Here is a 24,940-nt window from a genome sequence, read left to right as displayed (position 1 = left end):
GGTGTAGGTCACAAGATAAGAACACAGGGGAGTCGTAAATTAGATGCGGAATGTAAAACAAAACAAAAATTCCGGAGCCACATGCAAATAAGATGATAAAATCTTATTTTCTTTCCATTAATCATCCACAGTTAAAGTCTTATTATAACAAAATACTACTTTGTGTGACTGTCCCTCCACTGAAGCGCAACAAAAAAACACTGGATAAACACAAAATTCTTGACTAAAATGACTACTTTACTGAAGATACCCTATTGATTTGTTTATTTACAGACTGCTGAAGTCTAACCTTAATTTCAGATAAACTTCTGGAGTTTTTACACATGATAACTTTATTTTGTCCCCCATCACTCACATTGAAAGCCCATTAGAAAGCGATTTCTTAATGGTATGAAAAAGCAGAATGGTTACAATGCGCAAAACTTATTTAATTGTACATTTGGGCATGTGGCTACTGGTGTAAGACAGAATTTTTAATTTACCCTTTAAACTGACAACAAAAGAGGAATGTGTATATAATACCACAAGTTTCTGTGATGTTTAGGCATTGATGGATTATGAGTCAGCAGATCCCTGAACATAAATTATTGAAATACATTGTGTGATTGTATGGAGCATGAGGCCTAAATGGCCCACACAAATTCTTAGGGGACCAACACTTTCTTTGAATGTGTGGTGATGATGGACTTTTAATTTTTTAAAGAAATTAACCATCACTCATCATTTAAAGTATTTCACATTTAAAGTGGTGGAGACAAAAATGGAATTTGATTAAATATATTGTTAAAATGTTTGGTATAGAAAACTATCTATGTTATTTTGAAGTAAAAACACCAACCACCTCAACACCATTTTTTGAAATGGGATCTTCTTGACACAGCATTTTTTTTTTTTTTTAAATACAGTAAATCCAACAAAGACACTGAATTACGCGTTTACGAGCTGTCCCTGAAGGCGCCACCATCAACCTTCGGCCTGCCTTTTTGCGCATGCTCTCCATGCGACATGAATAACTCCTGCGGATGGTTAGAAAGGTGAGGAATACAATAATATCTGAGCTCAGAGCCTAAATACAAACTGCGTTTAACAGCACTAATGGGAGTTTTTAACGTCTAGAAAAGCGACTGGAACTGGTTTGAATAGTTAAATAAGCACAGCGGACCGCCAATATTTTGTTTACATACTGTTGTGTATTGCGGCGCACGTTGTTTTAACTTTTTTATTTTTTTTATTGTTGTTTTGACGCGATCCTCCTAATGCTGTCATGGATATTTTCTGCGATTAAAACGCTTGTCACGTGTGAAATCGGTGCTTTTCATCATTGAAATGCGGATTTACCGGCACGAGAGAAATGTCCACGCTGTGTCCGTCTGCTTCCATTGGAAATTCAACCTGTTAAACCAGCTGGACGTTTGTTTTTGATATCCATGGAGTCTGTTGGGAAGTTTGAGTTCAGCAGGAAGGACCTGATTGGTCACGGTGCCTTTGCAGTTGTGTTCAAAGGCAGACACAAAGAGGTACATTTTATATTTGAGATTAATTTGGATCTGTCTGGTCTTTGTTGATATTTGTGAGGCTGCTGCATTTATATCCTGCATTTTTCTTTTCAAGAGACGTGACTGGGAGGTGGCTGTGAAGTGTATTAACAAGAAAAACTTTGCCAAATCACAGTCTTTGCTTGGGAAAGAAATCAAAATATTAAAGGTATATAATTTAATACTGTAGTACAATCTGTATCAGTCTCTGTACGTGGCTAACAAAATTCATTTTCTCACCTCTTTTAGGAGCTCAAACATGAAAATATCGTTCGACTATTTGACTATCAGGTGAGGATGGTTTATCTTTTGACACGCTCTCAGCAAAATACACAGGCATGCTTTACTATGGACTTTGCAGCCAGATGATACAAATGTTGACATGCTGCCAAACATCAGTTGCTGAAACGGTACAAATCTGGATCTCGGATGTTGTAGTTTTTCATGAGGGTGACGGCCCTCAATGATCTGGAGCTGGAACCTTTATTAGAAGTCCTTCATCATGACTGACTGACTGAATCATGACTAGTTTTAGAATCTGATGTATTAGTCAAAACTTTGGATTTCCTGTTTGGGGTTAACGCCAAACCCCCAAATGTCTTTTAGCCTAACAGGTCACACACAGCACAGGACATTAACCATTTGGTGTGATGTGAGTTTGCCTGAGTGTCTGTGTGCTTTCCTCTTCTCACCTTCCTGACACCCGCCAGACACACAGCCAGGGGTGAGCTGATCTCTCTATTTCTGACAGATGGCAGGGTGCAGCTGGTCAAACAATAGCTTAGAAGACAGAGTCTGAGTATCATCTCACAGTTGAAACACAGCGGCATGCATGGCTAATGACTCCCAGTTACACACAGGGAATCCAGGTCAGGCTGCAGAAGCTTTCTGTGGACATCAATGTGTTAATTTTACTGGCATCTGGAAGCTGCTATCTGATGTAGCAATACTAATTACACCATAATACCCAGAAGGTGTTTTGGTGTTTATGTGATCATGTTTCACTTCTGTGTCAGAAGCTGTAACTTGGTGGCAACTTGCGTCCCCACTCGTTAGTTTCTATTCAAGTCAGGTGGGACTGACACCCTTAACTTTTTACCCTCTCACCCCATATCAACTCACTGCTGCTCTGGGACTTTTTTTTCAAAGGCAGTGACGTGGGGTGCTGAATTTGGAAGGGGTCCTGGAGGATTTAAGGGCCCCCAGAGCTGGACAGGGGCCTTGACTGGATACAGTTTCAACCCCCTGAGTTAGTTGTCATCGAGTTGGCCCCCCAGAATTTCTAGAAGCTGCTGGTGACCGTCCAAAAAACAGTCAACTCAGCCTGAGAAGTGAGCTGGTGTCACTTGTTGTGTAACCTGGAGCAAAGCTGCTACGGCACTGATGGATTGTTTGTTTAATTCCCCATCTCTTTACATTAATAAAATGTTCTGTATTTACCAAATATTTATCCATTTATTCACTAAACCATCAAATAAGTTTCTAAGGGAAACTAAAAACTCTCTAATCTGGCTTTTAAATTGATCCTTGTTTTTTTATTTTATTTTTATTATTGAAATTTTAACACATTGTTTTGTTGTTGTAATTTTGGTCCTGCGTTTTATTTGATCTTTTTAAATTAATTGATGTATTGTTTATTTTTGCTTTTATTTTGTTTGTTGTTTTAATGTTACGCACTTTGGCCTGCATGCTTGTGTGAAAGGTGCCGTATAAAAAAAATCTGAGTTAAGTTGCAGATAATTAGCTTGTTTTTGTTTGCTTGTTTGTTTTCTCACCAGGAAATTGGGGGATGTGTGTACCTTGTCATGGAGGTGAGTTGTTTTAGAAATGGTAATTACTGCTCTGTTTTTATGTGGTAATGAAGCTTCTGCTGAGACCAGTCTTACTTGTCTTTTCAGTATTGTAATGGAGGCGACCTGGCAGATTATCTTCACTGTGAGTTTGCTGCATAAGACAAGACTTATAGCTCACATCACACTAAATTAAAGTTTTTCTATTTCACTTGTGGTCAAAGCAAAAATGGGGACATTTATATCACACTAGTACTGAGTGTTGCATGAGAGGGTCTGTGTCACAGTTGGTTGCTTGTAAACAGGTTTTAAGCAGCTTGGTGGGTCAGTGTGGCTTCTAAGCTGAGCTTTTTCAGTGTTTTGAAGGAATAATAGGGTTTTAGCAAAGCAGTACCACCATAAAAGTCAGGTTTGAAGTTCCAGCAGTGGGTAAACTATCACTAAGTACTTAACCCAGATCAAATTAAACCTCTTCAGCCGGAGGTTCCTTTTCTATGATTTTCCTACAAATTGTGCAGAAATTAGCACAAAATGAGGGGCTAAAAAAAAAAAAAATCCCAGTTTTTATTTTTTATACAGTAGGTTTTCTGTGCATCTTTTGGTCTCACTACATTTACTTTTTCAGAATAATTTTTTTTTTTTTTTAAACTCGAGAATATTTCCCCAAGTTTCACACCACAATTTAGAATATGATGACATGGTCTGAGGGCATGCAATTGATTTTCCTCAGGCTACTTGTACCTTGATAGTGTCGATGTGTGTATTTAAGTCGGTCTAATTCCAGCTACCGTTTCTTATATCATATTGTTGCCCATTCTGTCCCTGCAAAGAAGGCATGTACAGCTATTTGCAGCACAACATTCAGTCACAATGTTCACAGAGCACCCACATGACCTCACCCATCTGTCACTCTCTTATCCCCTGTCCTCCAATGGAAAAACACGGCTGCTAGAAATACTGGATGTACTGGGAGAGGGGGGATCGGCGGAGGGGGGTGGTAGCGTGTCAGGCAGCCTTGACTTTAATTTCCAAACGAAGCCTCATAAACAAAATTGTCCTCCTAGAAGTGTGACGCTGATGCGATTAGAGTTGTGCATTTTCACCTTACATCATATGAAGGTCTGATGAGACTGAGAACAAACAAAGTCAGTTGAACATTTTAAGAAGAATCCAGGGCTACAACTTGCTACAAACTTAATCGTCATGACAACAATTAGATTAATTATCATTCGGTTTCCAGGTATTTTTCAGATATCTGTTGGTAACCCTGCAGCATTCCTGTACATGCTAGTGTTTTCCATTCAAATCTCACTTGAATAAGCTCCTCATGTATCTTTACAATAATGCAATATAGTAAATGTTCTATATGCTATCATGCTGTCTTTTTCCTGTATCATCCAATATATTCCATCCCCCTGACCGACAGCTAAGGGCACGCTCAGTGAGGACACCATCCGTGTGTTCCTGCAGCAGATTGCTCAGGCCATGAAGGTCCTGCAGAGCAAAGACATCCTCCACAGAGACCTCAAACCTCAGAACATTTTACTCTGCCATCCAGAGGGGCGCAGGTCCAGTTCCGTCAGCAGCAGCATTAAGATAGGTAACGACTTCAACCAGCAGCGTATTAGAAGAATTGATTGTACAAGATGTGAAAATGAACACTCAAACAAACTCCACTGTATTTCCCCGACCTTATTTCAACCTCCTCCAGCTGACTTTGGGTTTGCACGTCATCTCCAGACAAACACAATGGCAGCCACGCTGTGTGGCTCTCCCATGTACATGGTAAGTATTAAGGTCTCTTACTCTGGTGTCCTGTGCCAGCACAGAGTAATGTCACTGTGCCACTAAGTTGTAAGCTGTGTTTGTCTGGTCACAGGCTCCAGAGGTCATCATGTCCCAGAACTATGATGCCAAGGCTGATCTGTGGAGCATAGGTACTATCGTGTATCAGTGTCTGACTGGAAAAGCACCTTTTCACGTGAGTGGCACCTCAAAGATCACATGAACATGCCGATACAAAAACCCTGCCATCGCTGTTTACAAATGATTCTGCTTTAGTTCTTAGAAAGGGATAAATAATTATTTCATAAGTGAACATGATAAGTCCCTTTCATAACACAGCAGAACCACATGATTCACAACACAGCCACAAAAACAAGCTGCCTGCTGGGTGATACTCTTCCTCATCTCCAGTGTTGTTTGTTGGAAAATGGAAGAACAGCTTGACTACTTGTTAGGAGTGAGCCTTGTTTACAGACGGGGGGGGGGAAGCGGAAATGGCTGTGAGCCACTTCTATGAACTATATTCTATGAATATGACCATGAGTAAATAGTGTTTCACAATCCGAGCTATTACTTTCTGCTGTTCACGTGGCTGCTCAGATGAAGCTGTCATTTGTACGCTGCTTCAGCAATGACTTGAATTTTGGAACATGCCAATGATTTACCTCTTTCTTTGCCCAGTCTTCAGTTCTGAATCCCCTTCTCAGAAAAAGAAGCATTCTGTTGTTGCGCTTTTGTTTTTATTGAGGTTATTAATGTAGCAGTTTCCTTGAATGCGTTGTCGTCTCTGAGAATGAGAAGGATGATTGTCTGCTACTTCTGCCAGACAGGTCACTGAGTTCAGATAAATCCAGGGAGGGGTCAGTGAGGTTAGCTGACGGTGAGGGTGATGTTTATTTAGCTGCCTTACCTGGCAAACATTCCTCTTTGCCTTTAATGGGAATACCACACTCCCACATACTGTTTATTTTGGGCTTATATGCATGTTTGCACGACTATGCTTCTAAATTTGTTATGATGTAGGCCAAAAATATATTTTTTAATGTTTGTTTATAAGTTGTGTGTGTGTGTGTGTGTGTGTGTGTGTGTGTGTGTGTGTGTGTGTGTGTGTGTGTGTGTGTGTGTGTGTGTGTGTGTGTGTGTGTGTGTGTGTGTGTGTGTGTGTGTGTGTGTGTGTGTGTGTGTGTGTAGGCCAGCACACCACAGGCACTCCGTTTCTTCTATGAAAGCAACGGGACCCTGTTACCCAGGTTAGTGTACCCCCTCACCCCTCAACACACACATTCCACTGTATACTATACACTCATCCAATACACAGAGAAAGGTGACAGGAGTGGGGGTGTAAACAGGCATTACTGGGAAATCTGTCATCTCCACCCTAGGTGTGGTCTGACGAACGGCTGACGTTAATCTTTACGTGTGCGTGAAAGATATTTGTTGTGCGTTTGGATGCTTTACAAAACACACATGAGCGCACAGATATATATCAAATTAGCAGTCGGTAAATAATTCCCATACCAACACTAAAAATAGTCCTAATGTGGAAGAAACCGATACAGACACCTGACGTACGGATCCTCTCGAACACTCCATCAGACATTCACTATAGATTTTTAATCCCAGAAACATAAAATGCAACATGCAAAATCTCTAAATACGATTTTGTCACTGTCTTGTTGTCAATAATCACAAATGTCCTAACAATCAGTTCTCTTTACTGTTAATAGTCATTTTGAATTATCGAATCTTTGATATTAAAAACTTGAAACCTGGAAAGCGTTCAGAAGGGATTTATGGATTGTTTGCCCGCTGTTCTCACGGTGTACTTTGCCAGCTGGCTCACAGCCATGTCACAAAAGCCGGATGATAAGATAGACCCTGCTTGTGTGTGTTAGCAGGCTTAGCATGTTGTTTTCCTCTCATTCTATATATAACCTGCTCCAAGGTGCCAGCTAGTGGCCTGTACGGCTATCACTTTCCACACGACCCACATAGCTCCACACAGACGAAAACACACACACACACACACAGACTGACTGACTCTCAGTGTCATGGTGCAGGAGGTTTTTGTACTGAAGCCAGAAATTAGATTAAAAAAACTCAATATTTTACAGCTCGCTTTGTGCTCGTGAAATGTGAGTGACCTAAATATTTTAACAGCACGTTTGTCAGCAACTAAATACAAAGGAAGTGAACACACTGAAGCAGCAAGTTACAAATATTAGCATTCTCTATCAATTACAGATATGACACCCTGTTTATAGCTGCACGCAGATATTATGCCTTCCAACTCTTTTCTCCTAAGCATGGATTTATTACATGTACAAAATTCTTCAGATGAGCCAGTAATCAAACTTTAAACAGTTTTTTCTTTGATTAAAATTCTAAATCATCAAAGTGTATCTTTTTTTCCACTCAGCATCCCAAAGGAGACTTCTAGTAATCTAAGAAACCTGCTGCTGGGGCTGCTGCAGAGAAACCACCAGGAACGGATCAGCTTTGGTAAGCCTCTGCCTTTTAATATTCATAAACCCTTTTCATAATTTCATTTTAAAACATTGTTCTTACATCTAAACCTTTACATTTGCAGATGAGTTCTTCCACCATCCTTTCCTGGAGACAAGCTCATCCACCAAGAAATGTATTTGCTGTTTTATTGTGTGTGACAGTACAGCTTAGTGTCAATGAAGTTGCTGCCATTGAGGTCCTAACACCTGTTTTTATGTTTTTTGACAGGCTCACCAGCTGCCCTGCTTTCCGACCCCAACTCTGGCTCAGGCAGCTCCTCCAGCAGCTCCTCCACATCCCAGCTGGCCTCGCCTCAAGTACGTTCTCTAGTGAACTGAACTGTACAGATATCATTTGGCAAAAGATGTGAAATGTAAAAGAAATCCTCAAAGTGTATTTGTTCCCCTGTAATTTCTCATAGTTAAATTTAGTCTTTCACTCTCTCAGCATTCCGATGGAGCGATGCACCACCTCCAGCCGAAGGGGCCGGAGTCCCCTGCACAGGACGCCCCCGACTTCCTGATGAAAGAAATGGCCAATGACGACAATAGAAACACCCCATCTTACACAGATTACATCATGGTGCCTGCCCAGTTTCCTAGTAAGACATCTGAACATTTCTCTGTCCATATTTTTTTCACTGTTCAGGTTTTTCTTCACATCAGCACAAGAAGTCTGACTGTCTGTTTTGCTGCTTTGTAGGTGAGTACTCATGTGATGTGGAAGCTTCACCCATTGAAAGTTGCCTGATATACAGTGGGTGAGTAGTCCCTGCTTCAGATGCACAATATCTGTCAGTTAATCAGTATCAGGCCACAATTATTAAGATGTCATTTTCTTATGTGGACTAATATGAAATTCTACCTGATATTTGTCACAGATTTACTTTATGGAGGAAGTGTACAATGTTTTAGTTTCTTTGACACAAACTGTTGAGGAGCAGAAATCTTTAGAGATATATCTAAAAACTCAGAGACAGTCATCATTTTACAAAGAAGCTTCCTAAGATCTGGTGGCTGTAGAAAGTCTGCAGAATGGATTTGTTTAAAAGTTAAATAATGTTTAGAAATGTTAATTTGTGCAGAAAGAGTTAACAAAGCTGTTCCATTAGGAGCTCAATAATGGCCGAGAGAGATACTGGAGCCACAGGAAGGACACCTCCACCCTCTCCTCAGCTACACCCTCCCTCCATGCCTGTTAGGTAAGACAGAGCCAGGCAGGTTTACAATAAGAGAAATTGTTTGAGATGATGTGCAATATATAAAACCTTTTGTGTCTAATTCCTTGGTTTCCTTTTGTAACCACGCAGCAAGCCTGTTGGATCTGTTGGCCGCAAATGCAGCCGCTCGGTGCCCATTCCTGTCCCATCTCAGATCCAAAACTACCAGCGTATGGAACAGAACCTGCAGTCTGTCGGCCTGCATGGCTCCACCAGGCATGTCCAGCCGTCTTATCTCTGCACCCACCCCACCTCAGTGTCTTTCCGTAATCCGTTCTCTTCTTCCTTTGTATAACTGTGTCTTGTGTCATTTAGGGTCGCTTTGTGCTGTGCTGGCAGCAGCAGTGAATATCGAGGTCTGGGTCCAGGCTCTGCCCTTAACTCCCCAAAGCTGGCAACTGGTGGAGGCCGACCACAACCATCCTCCCCACTAGGTAGCCATCTCAATTTACTTTTATATTAATAATGTATTGCTAATGAGAGTTTTCAGACATGGAATATTTAAGTTTGCCGTTTTCATCAAGCTGTAAAAGTGACAGCTTTGTGTCATTCTGACACACATGACTTTTAAGTTCATGCTGCTCAATGCTTAATTCAGACATGACAGCACATGTAGTATGTGGCACCTGGTGTGCAAGTGGGAGCAGAAAGAGAAAAGACAGTTATGCTATGCTACGTTATTTGACAGTGAAATCTGCAGCCTAAATGAGAGGACGTTGAGATTGTCTTTTATTTCCTATTTGCGCACATGCTTTATAAAGTTGTTTGTTTTGGGGAAGTTCAGCTGATGAGGATAAACATTAAAAATACATGGAGAGACTATTGGTCAGATTACCATCATTATAAGAAGGTAAAAAAAAAAAAAAAAGATCCCTTTTATTCATAGATGGACACACCAAACTTTCATGTTTGAAAGATACTTTTGTCAAGCACAGCCCTTTACAGCATCTCTCTGTCACAGTTTCGCAGCTAAAAGCACTTTGTTAACAACAAAAATCAGACACAGACATACAACACAAATATTAAGTCATGATTAGTGAATTCCAGGACTTGTTCTGTGATGACGTGTTTGATTTGTTTTCTGTGCCCACTTTGCCCTCTGACTCATCTACTTTTACTTCTGACAACACCCAGAGTACATGCCTGAGCTTGTTTCATTCTGTGTTAGTGGAGAGCAAAACAAAAAAATAAATAAAAAATAAAGGATAACTTCATACACAATATGTACTATTTTACTTTGTGTAACAATCTGCTCTCTAGTGGGAATGACCCCGAAGACCTCAGAGCAGAATCTCCCACGCAGCATGAGGACTGGACTGCTCACTGGCTCTCCTGACATACAGGCCACCTCCAGCTCCAAGGTCAGCTTCAATATACATCCAGAACTGAATATCTTGTCATCTACACACTGTCATGCCATTATTTTAGTGATATTTTACCTTGTTTCACAACGCACACAGTACACAAACTCGTGTGATTTTTCTTCACCTTTCAGCATAATTATAACATGAAGGAATTATAACAGAAAATATGTAGGCGGTTCACATAGTAGAAGAGGTTTCAGGATTTTCATTTCCTTTTCAACAGCAGGTTAAACCAAGAATGTTAAACCGGATCAGGGCAGTCCCAAACCTGCTCTCCTTTGACCCATCTCCTGCTTCCCAGACCAACATCAGCCGAAAAGCAGCCAATAAAAAGGGTCCTTACAGAAGGTCAGATCAGTATAATGCTATTGTATAATTATAAATATACCAATTATTGTTATAAGATAATATTATTTAAAAAAATGTTTTTATTAAAAGGCAAGGGAATTCATGTGCTAATAATAAACCACATGTAATTTTAATTAATATGAAAACCTGCCGTGTCTCACTTTGAGATGTCACAGTAAAACAGATATGCCCTGTGTTTCATTATTTAATGGTCACCGTGGTGTCTGTTGCTTCACTGAATGTGCAGATTACTCAGCACAGACAGGCTCTCTGACATGCTCCTGAAGGCGGCCTTCGGAGCTCAACTTTTTGAAGAAGGAGGTGACGAGAGCCTCAACTGTGAGAAAAGTATGGATATAACAGGTACGAGTGCAAAGTACAACAAGTAGGACTGATCAAAGGATTTCTACTGACACTATTTGATTTTGTTTATCAGTATTGATGGAGCTGTTGTTGCTGTGACAGATTTGAAAAGATGTTTCATAGCCAGATATAGTTTCCAGACATGATATCTGCAGTTATGGGCCAATTTGTAGAAACACGACCGTAAAGTCACGCCAAGCGAAGCCTCTATGAAAAAATATAATCATTACACATTGTAGGGTGATGTGACGTATTGCTACAAAGTGCCTATTTTTAGATATCTTCTACATTTCAATTTAATTTATTTATATAGCACCAAGTCACAGTATAAGTGATCTTACTGCTCTTTACAAAGTAAGGTTAACACATTACAATTCCCACATGAGCAAGCATTTGGAAAAAAAATCTCCCTTTTCGGAGCAAAAACCTCCAACAGACCCAGACTCATGCTGGGCAAAAAGGAAGCCTGATCTTAAACATAGAGGTTATCTGCCTGCTGCACCCAAAGTGGGAGCTGGTTCCACTGGAGAGGAGTCTGATAGATGAAGGTTCATCCTCCCATTCAGTGGCAGGCAATGATCATGATGATGGCATTTACTGAACTGAACTGCATGTTCTAAGTGTACCTTAGTCACTTGGCCTGAGCTCTTTTCATTTGTGCCAATAGCTCCACCTCCTGGTTGTCACAGAGTTGTTCAGTACTCAGACAGCCCACCCCCTACAGTCTTCACCATGGGTTCTCCCTCCAATGGAAATACTCCTCCTGATACTTTATTATTGAAGACCTTCTCAGGTAGGTGTTCTAACAACCCTGCTGTAGGACGTTTGTGGGAAGTCGCTCAATTGAATACATTTGAGTGATTCAGTGAAGATGGATTTTTATAGAGTACTGCTTTTACCGGTTTCAAGTTTGTTTAGACCACTTACACAAATGAAAAAAGGTGCAATTCTCTAACTTCAAACTCAAAAGCAAATACAAGTACAGAGTGATAAGTTGTTCATAAGTTGGTAACCAGGTTAAATTTAAGGTAAACAACTCAAATCCCATCAGATAAAAAAGAACAGATTTTGTAAGAATAACGTTTCAGCCTGCTATAATACCAGTGCAGGCCATTTCATGGTTGTACTTGTTCAAGGTTTATATTTGTTTAAAAAAAAAAAAAATAAAAATAAAAAAATTATGATTACTGTGAACCTTAAACATGTCATCAGTTACTCCCCTTCCTCTTTAATGCAGGCTCCCCCAGCTACATGAACTCAGCCTGGCTACTCAACAGTCGACTTCTGCAAAGAGGAAGCTGTAGAAACAGTGAGACTGAAGCCATGGATGCCCTTCCACACAGCAATCCCATTTTCCACCCGCCAGAGCTCCCCGAAGACACACTGATGGAGGTATAGTCAAATACTGATGCTACTCTGTGGTGAATCATTCAGGTTGTTTTGAAGGTACAAGAATAATGTACATGTGTAGATGAACATGAAATAGTTTCGGTATTCACACTATTTTATGTTTTTCTGTTCACAGCAGGCGCACAATGATTCTCTTAGTGACTTGCGTTTCACCTTGGCTTTTGTGCACTGTGTCATGGAATTGGCTTCTTCTAAGGAGCCAGGGTTGGATGCCATCAGCAGTGCTGATGTTTCCTTCCTGGAGCAGAGCTTTGTGACAGATCAGATCAGCCTTCTGAGCAGAGAATGGAGGTGAGAGGCATGAAGGTATTTACGTTTTCTCAACATGTACAGTAGCTGCCTTCGTTCACAAATCTTCATTAATATGACTTTTGTGTCTTCTGTGATATTCTAGCTATGCAGAGCAGTTAGTTTTGTACATGAAGGCAGAAGAGTCTCTGTCATCAGCACTGCACACTGCTAAAGACAATATCAAACAAGGTCAACTCCTTCCATCTGCTACAGTCAAACAAGGTAAGACCAGGGAGCTCTGCTTTTTAAATATCAAGCATTCACCTTGTGTAGATTTGAATGTTAAATGTTCCTAGTTTTATGTCCTTCAGGAAGAACAAGAGTTGTGTTGGGTGTTGTAGTTGGACAATTGAATTTGCTCTATGGTTGTCAAACAGAAGCTGCCACAGAAACATAAACGTCTTTTCAACCGCATGTTATCGCTCAACTCGACTCTCCTCATCTTTTTTTGGTTTCCATTGGGCAAAAGTTGTGGCTAGTATCTGATACCTGGTACTCTTTTTTTAGTATCACCTCTGTTGAGCTTCCAAATGAGCTGAGCTGATACTAAAAAGTGATGTGAAAACACTGCAGACCACTGATTGGTGAGGACACATGGGTTTAAAAAAGGCGACAGCGCAAGCTTTTGGATTGTGAACATTTCTTGTGCAACTAAAAGGACCTCGCTGATCGTACCCTTCTTAATCTTGGAGCAGTTACTAGGCATACACAATATATTAGTGGCTGCCCTTTAAAACCTGTTCCTGAGTGGTGATTCCTGCGTCTCTCTCATCTCTCCTGCCCCTGTGATCTCTGTCATAAGCGTAGAGGACACTGCAAACAATAGAACTGGGTTGAGACCATGCTCGTTAACCATAGGTGCAACAAATCCATCAATAAGACAGACAGTACAGGCAATTTATCAAACACCGGTTGAACAAACAGAAACAAACTTGCAGCAATGTGTTGGAATTTATATTCAATAATAATTAAATGCTTGTTGTATTCTCTCTTTTTTTTCAGTGATCAGGAAGCTGAATGAACTATACAAGAACTGTGTAACATACTGTCGCTCCCTCAGCAATCGCCTACAGACCTTCTTGCTCGACAAACAGAAACTTATAGACCACTTCAATGGGCTCACAGCAGAGAAGCTCATCTACAGCCACACTGTGCACATGGTGAGCTCCCTTCACAGCACGGGATGTGGAGATTGTACTTCAAATCAGATTCTGTCATATATATATATATATTTTTTATTTTTTTATATATATATATTAGCCCTTGAAATGCGTGTACGTACTCTCACTGCATTCAGGTACAGTCTGCCGCCTTAGACGAGATGTTCCACTACGGCACGCCATCAGTCCAGCGCTACCACAAAGCCCTTCTGTTGATGGAGGGTCTGTCCCAAAACCTCTCGGAGCAAAAGGACATTGACAGCATAGATAAATGTATGTGGAAGCTCTATGACAAACAAACCACAAAATAGTAGCTTCAAATGTTATTAGATCACACATGAATGTGTTTCCCATGTGATCATTGGATTTTTTTTTTTTTTTTTTTTTTTTCTTTTCAGGTAAACAGTGTATTGAGCGACGCCTCTCAGCTCTACAGACATAATGGTATCCATGACCTCTGACTGCATCCATAGCAACTGCATTTTTCTTGCCTCATCCATCTCCCCTCGGTGTAGATGGATCCTCCTAGACTGTCATCACACTTGCACTTTGATTTCTCTTAAGGGAAATGACCACTGGAGCATCTGTTCTTATCCCACGACTCAGTCTCTAATCCAGACATAAACGCATGGAAAAGACTCGAAGCCCTATTTCTGGACACCTTTCTTGAAGACAGATTGTGTTATGATTGTTTGAATAATTCTTTCAGGTAACTTGTTTTTAGTATTTGTTTTGTTTTGTTACAGACTCTTATGTGTGAGGGTGTTTCTGTGTTTTGCACATAAAATAATCAGATGAATTAATAACTGATTTTAAATGTGTTATACTTGAAAAAAAAAAAGGATTATTTAGTTGTTTTCAGTGTTTGAATCCTGTGTGTTATGAGAGCAGTAAATGTTCACCGGCCAACAGGTGTCTGAATATTTCGGATGAGATGACCAAATATCGCCAATTTGTAGTTACACGAGCGAAATTGTGCCTGGTTTTTGCACATTTTAAATCATAGCACAGGACTGGATTTAAAGTAATGAAAGTATGCTTTGACCTCATACAGAACAGTTGCTTTATGACTGCCAGTCTTACAGTCATACAGACTGACACCGTAAAGTGCAATAAGTATGTTTTGACATTTTAATGAGATTCTTCGGTTACAACAGCTGATCCAGCAATGCCCTCCCTCAGGTGGGGATTTACTCAGTCATGAGGTATTTGAAGTGACAATAACACCATGCCACATTGCTAATGTTTATCTGCTGTTTGTGTGTAAGTGTAAAATGTTCACCTCTGCTAATTTTGGTTTTAGAGATATATATTTGCATTAATGCAAATGGCAGTCTGTGAATGAATTTGTACATGATTTCTGGCTGATAGGATACCAGATTATTAAAATTACATATTCAATATTGTGTGAGTTTTTACAAATTAGTTTGTTGGAATTGATATTGTTGCCTTTTGTATTTTTATTTTAAGAGCACCTGTCTGATTTGCTAGAATTAGTTGTTACATGGTGTGTGATCAAAATAAAATATTTTTATTATTAGAACTATGGATTTTCTTGAAGTCTGTTTAAGTTTGCACACTAATTCAAATTCAGTTACCAGACTTAAAGTACAGTTTTGACTTTTGTCATGACAATTTTACCTTCTCCTGATTTCCAAATACTTAATCTTTTCTGTCTATTAGTAATTTCCTGAGAACTAAATATACAATAATTAGGCCTCTGGCTGAAAATGATACCGTGTTACTCAGCGGTGGAATGTAGCTTTAGCAGTATTAATACTTTACTTGATGCTACTTCCACTCCACTATTTCATAGGAAAATTTACTTTTTACTCCACTACAATAAATTTGTAGGTATAGTTTCTAGATCTGAGTTCTTCCTCCACCAATGGTTCTATTACATTATATCATTTTAAAAAGTTATTAAATAATATATGGATGTATGATCATGTGTATGACTAGAGCCAAATAGGCTACTTGTTTTAATATGTTCAACTAGCCTATGTATTTAATTCTTGGTTTGTCTTTGTGTAATGGGAAGAGGGTTAGGTGTAGATATACATGTTTTCAAGGGGTCTACAGTGATATTAAATATCTTCCTGTAATGCATAGTGTATGCAAAACTTTTTTAATTTCTCCAAACGTTTCAACTTCACTAAAAGTTGAATCACCATCAACAGGCCATGGTGGAATCTGAACCATTAATAGCAACCTTAGTGAAATAGAATCTCCGTGAAACACTTTCCCCGCTGCGACTCATTCTTCAGCGCTGAAGAGTCCAGCGGTCTACGAACGCCGCTTCAGAGCTGTAAGCAACCTCATGAAGACGTGGAGTCGAGCCCCGCTCAAGGTAATCCACACAGTTCAATGAGGGTGAGTCCCCCTAAGGGTTTGCTGGTTTGGGATTTTGGGGTTGCGTAATAAATGCAGTCATACCAAAGGTCAACAAAACTCAAACAAAAATAAAAGGGCACCACAAACTTTTCCCCAAAATCCCATTAATTCATTTTAATGCTATAGTATGACTTTTTTTTTTTTTCATAATTTGGATGACATACACAGTGGTCCAGTGGTTCGAGCAGTTGCCTTACAGTGAGAAGTAAATGGGTTCAATCTCTACTTAAGGCATGCATGTCAGTTCAGAAAAAGGTCATACTTCAAAAAGTTAGACTGTATATTCAAGAAAAGACATTTTTGTATATAGAATAGCCAGGGCTACGTTTGATGTTTCGCCGTGACACAGGAAGTTGATGTTTAAGGTCAAACGATGCTCCAAACTTCACGAAACTTGCGTCAGGCACCAACTTTCAATAGTTTTTGAAGATGTTAAAGCCGCCAAAAAAAAAGCAATTTTTTTTTTCAGAAGAATAAGGAACGAGATTGAGAAAAAAATTAAAACTGCAAGCAGGAATATGCGGACCCTCGGGGACATCGGGGACATCGGGGAGCCAGCGGCCCCGACCCGCTGGGTCCCCGACGTGCAGCGTGCCAGGGCCCGCATATCACCGCTTGCAGTTTTAATTTATAAATTCTTACTTATTAGTAAATTGCATTTTAACATGTTTTTATGTTAATTTATATCTGTTTTGTGTGTATATGAAAGTTGCTATACAAAAAAAGCTAATAGTTACTGTTATTTATTATTATTGTTATCATGATTGCACTATACCTTACATTTATCTGGGGACCCTGTCTATAAAACTGGATATAAAATAGTTCAAACTAGCTCCACCTGCAGTAGCTACAACAGTAAAATGCTTACACACTGATACTTCAGTATTGAATAAATAATGACTTGATATATAATCATATCTTACTAAAGGACAAAAATACTAGGGTACTTTTACTTTCATACTAAGAACTGTTACCTCTAATAGCCTACTTATGTAACCTATTGTTTTTTTGTGTGTGATTTTCCAGGCAGGACTTCTTACTTGTAGTGGAGCATTTTTACATTTCTGTAATCTAAAAGATTCCTCCAGCTCCGCTGTCACAAGGACAGATACAGGAGATCATTTCTGCCCACTGCAATAACACTGTACAATAACTCACCTCTGGCAAAATCCATCACAGTACAATAACACTGTTGACAGTGTTTCTTGGTTTGTTTGTATATAATATATATAGATATATACTGTACTGTATATATATATGTTGACTGTGTTTCTTGGTTTGTTTGTATATAATATATATAGATATATAATGTACTGTATATACTGTGCATTTTATATTTTATATTTTTTACTGCTATTTACTGCTATTTTAGTGCTTTTCTATTATTCTATTCTATTCTATTATTTTATTCTATTATTTCTATTATTATCTTATTGCTTCTGTATGCTGCTGTAGCGAAAAAATTTCCCCTCGGGGATTAATAAAGTAAATACCTACCTACCTGCCTACCTACCTAAAGGATCAGATGTCTTCCACTGCTGAATGACCTGTTTACCGTCGTAGGTCACGTGATTCTTGAATTTGTTAAACATGTGTTCGCTTTTGAAAGAAAACAATTAAACCGCAAAAATTACACGCCGACGCTCGCTTCATTCAAACCGGTAAGTCAAAAATAATTTTTGAAAGTTTGTTTGACTGATAAATATCGTTTAAAGGTGTTTTATTAAGATAAATAAGTGTATAGGCTGATTTCGGCTTGTTTATTTTCAGTTAACGAGGCAGCATTCATGGGGAACACTGAGGAGGAAACCGGTTCAGTCCCCAGGGGCCGTGATAACATTTGGGAGAGATTGAAGAAGTCATTGGAGAGAAATAAATTTCTGATTGTATGTCTTTGTGCTGTCTTCCACGGTAAGTGATAACGAACTGACCTACGAGTTAACGTTAGTTTACTGAGGTTGGACCAAGATGTTGTTGATTAAATTAGGCTAATCCTGACCAGAAAATTAAACTTTAACTGGGAGGAAACTTTAATATGATTGTATTGGCAGAAAGGCTCTGTGGTTAAAATCAGAAGTAGGTTGATCATTCATTTTAAATATCCTTCAAACGGCATTAAATATGTTAGAATATTGAGATAGCACAAAGCAGATTTTTAAAACATTTTTAAATACCACAATCTGTTGCCTGGCGACCAGATCATTGGAATAACTGCAGGATGACATGGAGGCAGTGGTGCAGTGTAACTCTGCACAGCTAAATTCTGGTCAGGCATCTAATTCAACCAAACATATTTTATTGTTGATTTTTCTTTTTGTTTTAAGGATTGTTTTCTTTGCTCTGTTTGATCGCAAAAGGGAAAATGTAGAATTTTTTTTGATATAATAAAACGTGTAATTATGCTCGCCAAATACCACATCCGCACATGTAAATTCAATGGTTCTAGACCGTTCTTCCCTGTAGTTTTAAGAATGAAATCAGTGACATTGTGGATTCGATAAAATATTCAGAGAACTCAAAAGCTCTTACACAACATTTGTGACCGCGCAGGATTGTTATTAAAACATACTGAATTGAATCTTTGAATGAATTTCGTGATATGATTTGTACTTTTGAATGAAGAGCCGATGGACATTTTCCGCAGCAGCTAAAACAGTAACATGCTGCTTACACACTGACACTTCAGTAATAATTAAGTACAAAGCCAGTGCTGAAAAGATGACATTTATTTTTGTTCGAGCTCTATTACACATATATTCCAATCTATTTGTCTCCATTTTGATTTCTAAAGTTTCTTATTTATTGTCTTACAGGTGTTTCCCTTGGCATTTTTCTCAAGCAGTATCGTCCACTCCCTCAAGTCATCGTGGCCCTCATTGGCTATCCAGGGGACTTACTCATGTGGATGCTACAGGCGGTTACTATTCCTCTGATTGTAACCAGTGTGGTTACTGGTAAATCAGATGTATATTCAGGGAAATTAGTTGTGAAACCTTAACTTTCCACTGCATTACTGTAATTTTGCACTCATATGTTTCTGTCTCTCCAGCCTTTAGTTTGCAGGTCGTAGCTTATGTTGTGTTTTTTTCTTCCAGGTATTTCCGGTCTAAGTAGTAGATCCTCCAAAAGAATTGCTGTATATTCCGGAATATACATGATCCTCTCCACATTTATCGCTGTGATTATCGGTAAGACACATCCATTGGTTTTATGAGGAAATTATTCATATAAAAACATTATTCAATGCACTCCAGCATACAGCTGTTCTTGCATCATACATTCAACCATGGATTATGTGTTGCAGGAATAATACTGGCCATGCTCATCAAGCCAGGAAGTACTCTAACAACGGCAACAGGTGAGTCAGAAGAAGAAGAGAACTTCTCCATTGCCATTGTATTGATGGATCTAATAAGGTGAGAGGAAAGCCTTCTTTCAGATATAATTTTTACACAATTCACATTACGTCCTTGATGAGTTCACAAATATTTACACGGTTACTGATAGTGTGACTTGTCTTTATTTTACAAAGGAACATTTTTCCACCAGACCTAGTTTGGGCTTGCCTCCAGCAGGTATGCTTTTTCAGGTACACTACTCATTTTCGCACTTTTCGCACCATGTTTATGAAGTAAACACACTTTTTTCTCATAGTACAAGACTGAGACTGTGCAGGTTCAAGTTAAGAACCAAAGTCAAAATTCTACGGTGAATATTTCCCCCTTGTCTTTACAGTATGCAAGTTATTTTGTGAAAGTTTAATTTGTGGTGAAAAACTTTGACGCATGAAGTTGTTGTCAGTCGTATTTCAGCCGTGTTTGTGGTCTTGTTACAGCATATTGATGAGGAAATGGTGGGCAAATACGTCAAAGGGACCAACATACCGGGCCTGATTTTCACATCCATTTTAGTTGGCCTCATCCTCAACAAGAACGGAGAAAAAGGGAAAGCACTTGTTGACCTTATTGTCGCTGCCAATGAGGTCATAAAATGTGTGGTCAGCTGGATACTGGGGTAAAAATGATTTTCGCATATTTTTCAACGTTATGATAATGGTCAGTCTTTTAATAGAGTCACAGAATCTAATTTGAGTTTTTCCTTTTTACAAAATGACTAATTTGGACTAATACAGTGGGTACGGAAAGTATTCAGACCCCTTTACATTTTTCACTCTTTGTTTCATTGCAGCCATTTGCTAAAATCAAAAAAGTTGATTTTATTTCTCATTAATGTACACTAAGCACCCCATCTTGACAGAAAAAAACAGAAATGTAGAAATTTGTGTAAATTTATTAAAAAAGAAAAACTGAAATATCACATGGTTATAAGTATTCAGACCCTTTGCTGTGACACTCATATTTAACTCACATGCTGTCCATTTCTTCTGATCCTCCTTGAGATGGTTCTACTCCTTCATTGGAGTCCAGCTGTGTTTAATTAAACTGATTGGACTTGATTAGGAAAGGCACACACCTGTCTATATAAGACCTTACAGCTCACAGTGCATGTCAGAGCAAATGAGAATCATGAGGTCGAAGGAACTGTCCAAGGAGCTCAGAGACAGAATTGTGGTAAGGCACAGATCTGGCCAAGGTTACAAAATAATTTCTGCAGCACTCAAGGTTCCTAAGAGCACAGTGGCCTCCATAATCCTTAAATGGAAGAAGTTTGGGACGACCAGAACTCTTCCTAGACCTGGCCGTCCAGCCAAACTGAGCAATCGTGGGAGAAGAGCCTTGGTGAGAGAGGTAAAGAAGAACCCAAAGATCACTGTGGCTGAGCTCCAGAGATGCAGTAGGGAGATGGGAGAAAGTTCCACAAAGTCAACTATCACTGCAGCCCTCCACCAGTCGGGGCTTTATGGCAGAGTGGCCCGACGGAAGCCATAGCAAGTACAGCGATATCCTGGAAGAAAACCTCTTCCAGAGTGCTCTGGACCTCAGACTGGGCCGAAGGTTCACCTTCCAACAAGACAATGACCCTAAGCACACAGCTAAAATAACAAAGGAGTGGCTTCAGAACAACTCTGTGACCATTCTTGACTGGCTCAGCCAGAGCCCTGACCTAAACCCAATTGAGCATCTCTGGAGAGACCTGAAAATGGCTGTCCACCAACGTTCACCATCCAACCTGACGGAACTGGAGAGGATCTGCAAGGAAGAATGGCAGAGGATCCCCAAATCCAGGTGTGAAAAGCTTGTTGCATCATTCCCAAGAAGACTCATGGCTGTACTAGCTCAAAAGGGTGCTTCTACTCAATACTGAGCAAAGGGTCTGAATACTTATGACCATGTGATATTTCAGTTTTTCTTTTTTAATAAATTTGCACAAATTTCTACATTTCTGTTTTTTTCTGTCAAGATGGGGTGCTGAGAGTACATTAATGAGAAATAAAATGAACTTTTTTGATTTTAGAAAATGGCTGCAATGAAACAAAGAGTGAAAAATTTAAAGGGGTCTGAATACTTTCCGTACCCACTGTATATCAGTATTTTCAGACAATTTTCATCCTTAACAGTTGAGTATATTTCCCTTCATTTTTTTCATTTCAGCTACTTGCCCTTTGGAATTCTTTTCATGATTGCGAGCCATGTTGTTGAGGTCCACGACTGGGAATCGACCGTAAAACTCGTAAAGCTCTTATCTGTGGTGCTTCTTGGGTATGTTCACCTTTACTGTTTTAACACTGTTGCCAAAGTGGCCCAGTGGATCAACATGTAACAGCAACTATTAGCATCTAAGCAACAAGTGGTTCATGTTTTGTTTTGTATTTTTATTTAATAGTTTAATTTATTGACTCACATATCTACCCTTTCTGATTTGCATAGCCCAGAAGTTACTGACTTCTTAATTTATACAGAGGCGTACGAGCGAAGTGTTGTGTGGACACTGGACAACACCCCAATGAAAAATGTTTCAAATTTCCTACATGTTCCTTGACGTCAACAAATAGGCTGACAGAGTGCATAACACACAGTACCTCTGTAGCTGTGACTGACAGCTTATTGACCCTCCTCCCCAACAACAAAGGAGCTCACGCATGAACGTGAACGATGAGAGGTCCGGGTCAGACTACATACCCGACAAAGACACCGCAAGAATCTATGGCACTTAGATTGTCTAATATGACAAAGTTATGATCTTGAAAGACAAATACATCGTATAGTCTGAGCCAGCCTTTTTTCTGTTTGATGATTCACTGTTAGACTGGTTAGAATAGCAATAAAAACCGGACTGAAATGCCTTCCAAATAGCAACAACATGCGTCTGTTTTCTTGCTACTGTTTCACACCATTTTTTTAAATTTATGCAGACAGCCTCACTTTATGATCATCAGAAAATAGAACTGCTAACTTAGAATATGTAAACGCCGAAAATCGGTGAGCCAGTGTTACACTGAAATCTGTGACCTGCCATGATATTCTTACCCTTACTTCTCCCGCTTAAACCTGACCAACACTGTAGGTCACGATTGCCTGGACAGTGACTCACCATTGTGTCCCAACTTTTTTGGAAACAGGGTTATAAGTTGAACAAATTGCATGGTAAATGTGTGCTAACAGCTACCAAAAGCTACTGGTCAGGCCAGAACAAACAGGCCTGCAGGAGCAAAAAACACCAAAGTGCAATGACTTGAACAAGGGTGTGCTTTCTTGCTTCTGAATTAATTTAACATGTTAAAGAGCATTATTTCTTCTTTCAGGAGAAGTCTTGTAGTCAGTCAGTATTTTCTTTTGACATAATCAGTATTGATTGTGTATTTGTTTGTTTCAGGCAGGGAATCTTTTCAATCGGGGTTCTGCCTTTAATCTATTTCCTGTGTGCCAGACGTAACCCCTTAATTATCTTTAGAGGTATTTCGGCTGCCATAGTGACTGCACTGCTCGTCTCATCCAGGTAAGATGATATCGCAGTATAGCACCACAGAAACCTTTGTGTTCATGACCAGTGATTCCCAAGCCAAGTAATGTTTTATAGTGGATTTACATCAATACATTTTTTTTCATGTGGATAGTTCACTAATAAAGAATGCATTGTCTCTGGCAGCGCCGCCGCACTACCAGTTACTTTCAGTTGCTGCGAGAACAAATTAAAGATCGACAAAAGGGTCAGTCGTTTCATGCTGTCCATTGCGACCAGCATCAGCATGACCGGAACGGCCTTGTACGAAGTGGTTGCAGTAATCTTCATTGCCCAGCTCAACTACATTGATCTAGACGCGAGCCAGCTGTTCACCATTGCGTGAGTCAATCTTCCTATTCTTTCGCAAATCAAGTTGGTAAGTTTTTATATTTGCCTCATCAAAGAGTGTGTGCGCTTGATTTTCAGTATATCAGCAGCAGTCTCCAGCATCGGAGCAACGGGGATCCCAGCTACAGGATCAGTGACCACTCTTTTTGTTCTGACGGCTGTTGGTATACCTGCGAAGGAAGTCTCCATGCTGGTGGTCATCGAATGGATGCTGTAAGTTTAACCTATTCTTCAGAGCCCGATAGTGCTACAAAATGTCTGACGAGTAAGTTGCTAGAGCAGCATTTTCTGCTACCTGATCCGTTTGCGCAAGCGAGTCAAAACTCCATTACTCCGATCTGAGCAGGTAACAGACAGTTTTGTTTGAGTCGTTCCATCTGGAGTTTTTGATCACTGGTTGCAGTCGTGTTTTTATGAGTGGGACTTTATTGTATATACATCAAGCAAGCAGATGAGAATGTTCATTATATTTGATGATGTAACTGGTCAAAGTTTGAACTTGAGAAGAGTTTGTTCAGCCGGCTCCTTAAAAGATGGAAGGAGGTACAATTTAAAATCAGAAGTCAAAATTAGAGCAAAGCAATGCAGAATATTTTGTTGTGTCTTTCAGAGACCGTACTAACACTGCTGTGAATGTCTTGGGAGACTGTTTTGGCGTGGCAATTGTTTACGAGTTGGTAAAAAAAGAACTGATGCATCAAGACATTGCAATTATAAGGTAAACCTCAAAATGTTTTTTTTTTCTTTTCATTTTAACCCCAGTAAATCTGATTCAGAGCCCCTGAAGGGTCACAATGGGAATTTGTTTTTTTTAATTTCACAGTCTTTTTGCTTTAAGAATCTTTGCATTCCCTCAATAGAGAAAGACTGCACTGAATTAGGATCTGTGTGTTGTGTAGTAGACCTGTATCACTACAGTAGGATAACTAACAGAGCCAGTTAATGGAGCTGGTTAACCCAGCTCTCCACAATGTGTCATTATTATTTGTTTTGTTATTCTTATAACACTAGGCTAAAGTTAATAGGAGCAGTTAAGACTACCATTGCCATTGAGCATTGCAAACAATCATAACGTCATGTAAAAATGTCACACAGTGAGGACCAGATTGTAGTGGACCTGCCAATGATCCATGCACATGCTGTCGGCGTCGGCTGTTCCCCCGATGACCTCCAGGACGACCACTCCTTCCATACCCCTCCAGAAGAACCATCACCCAAAATCAATGACACATTGAAGGCGCGCAACCTCAACTAAGATCTTGAAATCCTTTCTATGACACTATTTTATATATTACAGCACGACAGCGATGAAGAGGATGTGTAGTGTTAACTCGTTTGTCGTAGTAATGGATGTAGGTGAGCTTATTGAACCGAACATTTTGAATAGCTGTTAAAAGTAGAGTTAATAAGATTTCACATATATTTGTGTTGAATTGATCAAAAACTATTGCACAGTAGTTATTGATCCAAATTTATTTAAATTGAATGTGTAGTGAGTGTTGGTATTCATTTGAATAGTATT

The 24,940-nt window shown here is 39.5% G+C and overlaps 2 protein-coding genes across 3 annotated transcripts; both read left to right on the top strand.

The window, feature by feature from the left end:
* Window positions 1-1,027: 1,027 nt before the first annotated feature.
* ulk1a (unc-51 like autophagy activating kinase 1a) lies at window positions 1,028-15,316 on the top strand. 2 transcript variants are annotated; one of them, XM_069706725.1, is made up of 27 exons: window positions 1,028-1,517; window positions 1,612-1,704; window positions 1,785-1,826; window positions 3,314-3,346; window positions 3,434-3,470; window positions 4,752-4,925; window positions 5,037-5,110; window positions 5,205-5,306; window positions 6,302-6,360; window positions 7,530-7,612; window positions 7,701-7,751; window positions 7,847-7,935; window positions 8,066-8,219; window positions 8,321-8,378; window positions 8,730-8,819; window positions 8,928-9,053; window positions 9,153-9,271; window positions 10,098-10,198; window positions 10,428-10,549; window positions 10,797-10,912; window positions 11,580-11,705; window positions 12,150-12,304; window positions 12,438-12,613; window positions 12,717-12,835; window positions 13,616-13,773; window positions 13,911-14,046; window positions 14,172-15,316. In XM_069706725.1, exons 1-27 carry the CDS (start codon window positions 1,428-1,430, stop codon window positions 14,213-14,215), a joined length of 2,727 nt encoding a protein of 908 aa, XP_069562826.1. In that variant the 5' UTR covers window positions 1,028-1,427; the 3' UTR covers window positions 14,216-15,316. The 2 variants fall into 2 exon arrangements, with proteins under 2 accessions (XP_069562826.1, XP_069562825.1); XM_069706724.1 differs by having other exon boundaries at window positions 10,425-10,549.
* A 1,369-nt stretch (window positions 15,317-16,685) lies between these two features.
* LOC138625678 (excitatory amino acid transporter 3-like) lies at window positions 16,686-24,673 on the top strand. Its single transcript, XM_069706769.1, has 12 exons — window positions 16,686-16,758; window positions 18,981-19,121; window positions 19,263-19,355; window positions 19,472-19,583; window positions 19,717-19,756; window positions 20,003-20,181; window positions 21,720-21,827; window positions 22,942-23,064; window positions 23,215-23,409; window positions 23,497-23,631; window positions 24,029-24,136; window positions 24,514-24,673. Exons 1-12 carry the CDS (start codon window positions 16,686-16,688, stop codon window positions 24,671-24,673), a joined length of 1,467 nt encoding a protein of 488 aa, XP_069562870.1.
* Window positions 24,674-24,940: the final 267 nt, after the last annotated feature.

The sequence above is a fragment of the Brachyistius frenatus genome, unplaced genomic scaffold (genome assembly GCF_029030835.1).
Source record: "Brachyistius frenatus isolate BFR_SWC_R1_liver_20210118 unplaced genomic scaffold, ASM2903083v1 Contig_64, whole genome shotgun sequence".
Classification (NCBI taxonomy): Eukaryota; Metazoa; Chordata; class Actinopteri; family Embiotocidae; genus Brachyistius; species Brachyistius frenatus.
The sequence above is the reverse complement of the archived record's forward strand: the minus strand, read 5'-3'. Positions and strand labels throughout refer to the sequence as shown.